The 6,000-nt window shown below is 50.6% G+C and overlaps 1 protein-coding gene across 1 annotated transcript; it reads right to left on the reverse strand.

Moving 5' to 3' along the window:
• Positions 1-3,786: 3,786 nt before the first annotated feature.
• On the reverse strand, positions 3,787-5,750 carry GPR27 (G protein-coupled receptor 27). Its single transcript, XM_042823721.1, has one exon. The coding sequence runs from the start codon at positions 5,748-5,750 to the stop codon at positions 4,608-4,610; it is 1,143 nt and encodes a 380-aa protein (XP_042679655.1). The 3' UTR covers positions 3,787-4,607.
• Between the last annotated feature and the right edge of the window lie 250 nt (positions 5,751-6,000).

Raw genomic sequence — 6,000 nt, forward strand, 5'->3', positions numbered from 1 at the left:
TGACATAGCATTGATCGAGAGCACCAGCATGGGAAGGTGTTGGGGCAAGGCTTCTATCAGCCCCATCCCGGCATTCTATGCCAGCTTTTAGGAGAACTCCTTCAGAGATGGTTTCTCTTTGATGGCTCCGCTGCTGTGGTTGCTGTGTATGTTATGATACTCCTGGGTGTACCAACACCCAGCATAGGAGATGCTTCCTGGTTCCTATTGCAATGGCTGATTGTAGCCTTTGCAGTTCTTGAGCAACTATGAAAGAAGCTGCCCTAAAAATCGTAGGGGGGGGGATCATAGGAGAGATCTATTAGAAAACAGCCCCCTTGCTGTGTTTATTATCTCACTTTGGTTTGAGATACAGCTATGTTGTATGGTTTCTGGGATATTCTGATGTCACAGAATCCCTCCTCTGCAGCATAAGTTGATGAGTGCCTTGAGCCACCTGGCATCGTGTTCTGCCTGTAGGTGTGTATCGCTGCCCGAGCCACTGCTCTGCTGGGTGCTTTGCAGGCAACTCTGAGCAAATATCAGCACCGCAATGGGAAACGTAACTGTTTGTAACCATGTGGGCAGGTGGCAGAGATCCAGCCCAATGCTGAGCATCCTTTGCTTGGAAAGGAGGGACAGTGCCAGCTCTGAGCTGAGCTCGGTGTGTCCTGGGGCAGTCCTGCAGCATATGGCAGAGCAGCCTGCCGGAGGTGGAGCTGTATCACAGCCAGGTAGAGCCCCAGGGAAGAATTTCTGCTATAGGAATAAGCCAAATTCCTGCCCTTTTCCTCAAGGCAACTGACTTCACGCTGTTCTGGGAGGCAGTTTTGTCTTCCCTGGTGCAGACTTGGCGCTGTCAGAGCAAACAGCAAGAGCCCACGGGCTACATGTCCCCTGCTCACCTCCACCACCAAATGTGAGACCTTCACACATCAATGTAATACGCAAGAATTAAATATTTCGGCTCTTCCCAGCAAACTTTCCAAAGCTGAACAACAGAGGCACCCTGCAGTATTCACAGGCTCTGAGTGCTGCGAAGCAGAGATGCCCATAAGGCAGTACTTGCTGAGATTTCAGATCAGTGTCACTTTTCACGCTGCCCTGATATAGAAATTCGTGCTAAAACCTCCGCTGACACAGCATAGCAAGATTTCTGCTGGGAACGCTTGCAAGGAATGTGTTAAATATCTGGGGAGTGAGGGAAGATGCCAGCAGCAGTAGGATTTCCCAGTGCAGCACAGCTGCCACAGCAACTGCAACTCTTTACCACAGCCATGCAAAAGCAAGCGTGCTGTGAGCTCTGAGCCAGACAGTGGAGAGTCTCCAGGGGGATGATGATGGCATTTCACGTGATGCCGACTCCTGTTGCCCAGAGAATATGAAACCATCACAAATGTCCTGTTGTGGAAAGGGTTTGATCTGCATGTTGACTGAGCACAGGTAGGTGGGAGAGGTGAGTGCCCTGCTGCCATGCAGCCCACTGAGCTCACCATAGATTTGCATTGCGGTTAGAGGGGATGGGAACGGGTTCAAAGCATCTGAGTTTTTGCACGTGAGCCCAGCACTTGCACAACGAGCTGCAATAGCTTCCCGTGTGGCCGCAGGAGGTAATTATTGCACTCAGCTCCTGCTGAGCTCCGTCCATTAGCACTTTGAGGCAGAGCAGAGCAGTGGTGTTCAATGGGCAGCTGAGGGCACAGAGCTCACAGCTGCTCCTCAGGGGTCCTACCAGCACCGGAGAAGACTTCCAGGCCTCAGCCCATTCTCCTTGCTTTATTCCTCCACTTCACAGCAGGTTTCATCCTCTGAGTCCCCTTCTCTAAGCATGGCCAAAGCAGTTAATCCCTGTGACCCACTTTCCCCATATCCAGACTGAGGGATACTGTGAGAATGTGTTAATGCTGTGCCTTGATGATGCTCAGCTTGGTTGTTTTTGTTTGTTTTTTGAAACTTCCTTATCTGTTCTCAGATTCCAGAAGGAATACTCATCCCCTGGTGCTCCCCCAGCCCTTTCTGGCCTGCACATTTCCTTGGCATGCTCAGCCCCAGGCTAGACTTGTAGTGCTGGTCACTGAACACTGCTACATTTTCTGCCACCTATCTGTCCTTTTATACATAGTTTCACCGCCCTCCCCCCCTCTGGAATGAAGCTCTATTGTTCAAGACCCATCTAAAGCCTGAATTAAAGCTACTGGAGTTCCTTCTCCCTTGTGCTGGTGAAGCTAGGATCATCATCAGCCTGGTATTAGAAGGACCTCAGGTACCAAACTAACTTTTAAAGGCACCAATTCTGTCCTAAGGGAAGTCCTGACAGGTCTCTGTGCAAGCAAAAGGTATGGTAGAGATACCCATTCTACATCTCTCTGTATCTTTTTGCCATGGGTCTGGTTGCCACCAGTGGTGACAGCAAGGCGGCGGTTCCATCCAGCAGACAGCAAACAGACCAACCCCCCTAAGGGCAATTCATCACCCCCTGTATATCCAACCAACTACACAACCTGTGCTTAATTCTCCTGGAAGAGAAAAATGTGGTCCTTGCAGCTTTTAGGGCTGTTTTAAAATAACAGCTCTCCTATCTCTGGGGTTTAAATAGAATCATAAGCACACTACTTATAGCTGGGATGCCAAAATATCTGACACTTTTAATAGCATAAGTGAGGAAACATGGGCTGTTCCTTAATTGGGCTGCATGAGAACACAGGACTTCAGTTGGAGATCACAGTTCTAGGCCCCAGAAAGATATTTTATCTGCACAAGAGATTTTTTGAACTTTAAGGAGATGATTCTGAACAATTTGGGATCCCGTAAAAAAGAGCTTAACAGTAAAGCAGGCACACAAAGGACATTTGGAATGCAATTACTAGTAACAGCATCAATGCGTTGCACATTCCTCTTCATAACAGCTCTACCTGGATTACTCATCCAGGTTTACTAAGCCACAATCTGGCACTTGAGGATGAAAACATGAGCTGTGCTGATAGCCAGCTTCTGCCACCACCTGAAGTTCTGACAGGGTTCCTGCTGTACCCAGATGCATTTTCACTAACAGATCTGGAAGCAATAGTCCTGCTTTGTTCTACCCTACCCAGGAGCACGGTCCTTAACAGCCACACTACAGCCGTTGCTCAGCTGATGGCTAACAGCCTCTGACTGCAGAGCTGCTTCCAGCTCAGGCATGATTTCTTTATGGAAAGGGAGCTTGTTGCTGTCATTGTGTGACAGGCAGCAGCGCGGCGCTGACTGATGTTTGCTAAACGCTGCACAACGCACCTGAAAGCAGCGCATCGGGCACAGCTTCCTCTGAGTCACATCAGGATCCTGCCATCGTGCTGCCAGCTGCAGCACTTCCAAAGAAGTTTTTCTAAATGAAACAAGTTAGGATGTGCTGTGCTGAGTAAGTTTAAGTTATCCATTAAGAATGCAGTTTGAGACCAGTGTTACCCAAGCCGTCATGTTAAGGAACTGCTTCTCCAACTCAAATCAGTGATCCTCACAGTCATCTGCTCTACCATTGCGCTACATAAACCTGTTGCCCATTATGAACTTAAGTCTCCTTAAAAATAGCATCAGTCATTTTTATTGGTAAAAACACCTAAATTGAGATCTAACAGCAAGTAAGGATTGTGCTTGTCCATAATGACCCCGGCTGTGAAATCTACTCAGACACAAGACATACAACCTTCCAGATACACAAGCTATTTGTCAGCAAAGCAGAATGCTGTCATTCTGAGACAATTACATACAGTCAAGGTTTTCAAGATTTTATTAAAGAAAACAGTCAAAATGTACAAGTGTTACCCAGGTTTGTAGATAACTTCCTATAAAGGCAGTAAAATATGAATTTCAATCTAGGTTTTTAAAAACTGCTATAGTTGATTAGTTTTAAAGTTGGTATTTTAAAATCACATTTCACAAATAGTTCCGAAATATTACCAAATAAATAGTGCAACGAGAAAATCGAAATTAGTTCTACACTGTTTGCATGTCAGGCAAAAGTTATAAGTAACTGCTTCAAATACTCAAACCATTTGAGAATGAATGAACCCACAGCTCCCACCAAAAACCGACTTCCACTAAAGCACACCAGGAACGTCCTCTTCTTGTTCTTCACTGAAATCAAATGATAAGAAAACAACACCTCTTGAGGTCATCAAAAATAACTTTAGTATAAAATTGTCTTGGCTTTTATCAAATATTACATGAGTAAAATTGTTAAGCCTTTATCAAAACAGACAGGAATAGGAAAAAAAAAAAAAAAAGAAAACGTCATGGCCTTAATCCGTATCTGTTGGAATCACGTCTAGAAACATTAGAAGCAAGACCAGAAACTTGGAGCCCTGTTTTGTTGTTAAAAACCACATAATCACAAAGAGAAACAGCTTCGTACAGCCTAAGGTTTGGGGGTGTTCTGCTCAAGTACCTGTTTCCATAAACAGCAACCTGTTATGTTCTGGAGAGCACACGCAGAGTATAGAAAAATAAATAAAACAGCTTCTTACAGCCTAAGGTTTAGGTGCCGGGTGGTGGCTCAGTACATCCCCCACGGGTCACACTTTCTTGAGATCATATGCAGAAACATGGAAAATGGTATCCATCTTTCTTTTTTGTAGGCTGAGGAAGCCCCCCTACATCCCAAAGCTCTTGAGATCGCACAGGATGGTGCCCTGGGTGCTCTGGATGCTTTGGCAGCACGGGAAGTGGGCTCGGAGGCAGACCCTGAGCTCCTTGTTGAAGATGAAGCAAAGGATGGGGTTGACCCCAGCCTGGGCAAATGTCATCCAGACAGAGGTGGTCAGGTACACCTGGGGGATGGAGCTGGCCTTAATGAAGACCCGCAGGTAGCAGGCCACAATGTAGGGGGACCAGAGGAGCAGGAAAAGCAAGGTGATCATGTAGAACATCTTGCAGAGCCTTTTCTCCATCTTAAACTCCTCCAGCACCAGCAGCCTCTTGATCTGGCTATGGGTGGCCTGCCTGATGCCCACCAGGGTGGGCGGCGTGGGTCCCCTACCAAAGCCAGCCGTCCAGTTGGCCGCCGCCTGGCCCGTGGCCCCCGGCCCATGGAAGGTCCAGTTCTGGCTGATGGCTGGGACCAGCTGGGCCGGCTTCATTTTGCGGTGGCCGTGGATGAAGAAGAGCAGCTTGATGTAGACCAGGTGGGTGGCGGCGATGACGGCCGCCAGCATGAGCATGAAGCCCAGTGTGTCGTTGGCCTTGACGTAGCGGTGCTCAAAGATGCACTGCTCCTCCTCCCGGATGAACTTGTAGGTGCCCACATCGAAGACGGGAGGGAAGGCCATGGCCATGGAGAGAGTCCACACCATGCACACCACGGCCAGGCAGGTCCAGCCCGTCATGCGCTTGGCATAGAAGCGGTGGTGGGCGATGGCCATGTAGCGCGTGACCCCCACGCAGAAGAGCAGGAAGGCGGCGTGGAAGCAGAAGAGCACAGCCAGGAAGGCCAGCACCTTGCAGCTGAGCAGCCCGTGGGGCCAGGCGGCCCCGCTGCGCACCGACAGCATGACGAAGGGGAAGCAGGCCAGCGAGCGGAGCCCATCAGCCAAGCAGAGGTCCAGCAGCAGGTAGTATGGGGCACGGTGCAGGTGTCGGTCCTTGAGGATGAGCCAAGCGAAGAGCACGTTGCCTGCCAGGCTCACGCAGAGGATCAGCCCCAGTGTGGCCAGCTTCAGCCCGGAGGCGCTCAGCAGGCCGCCGGCGCTGGGCAGGTGCGGGCTGCTGCTGCTCCCCAGCTCGCTGCTGTTCGCCATCGGGTCCTTCCTCCTCCTCCTCCACCTCCTCCTCCTCCTCCTCCTCTTCCTCGCGGCAGGCCCGGGGGCTCAGCGCAGCGGTGGCGCTCCGGGGCCGCGGGCCCCGCCATCACCGCCGCCTTCCGCCGCCCAACCCGCGCCGCGCGGCACCCCCATCCCCGCCGCCGCCGCCGTTCTCCCCCCTCCGCCGCCGCCGCCGCCGCTCGAGCGAGGAGCGGCGCTGCCGCCGCACTCCCCGCGGGCCATGCGG

The sequence above is a fragment of the Centrocercus urophasianus genome, unplaced genomic scaffold (genome assembly GCF_019232065.1).
Source record: "Centrocercus urophasianus isolate 14NV4802_14NV808 unplaced genomic scaffold, USGS_Curo_1.0 seq_22, whole genome shotgun sequence".
NCBI classification, from domain to species: domain Eukaryota; kingdom Metazoa; phylum Chordata; class Aves; order Galliformes; family Phasianidae; genus Centrocercus; species Centrocercus urophasianus.

Bases quoted from the DNA above. Each gene is read 5' to 3' on its own strand.
- GPR27 (XM_042823721.1), bottom strand. From the start codon at position 5,750: ATGGCGAACAGCAGCGAGCTGGGGAGCAGCAGCAGCCCGCACCTGCCC.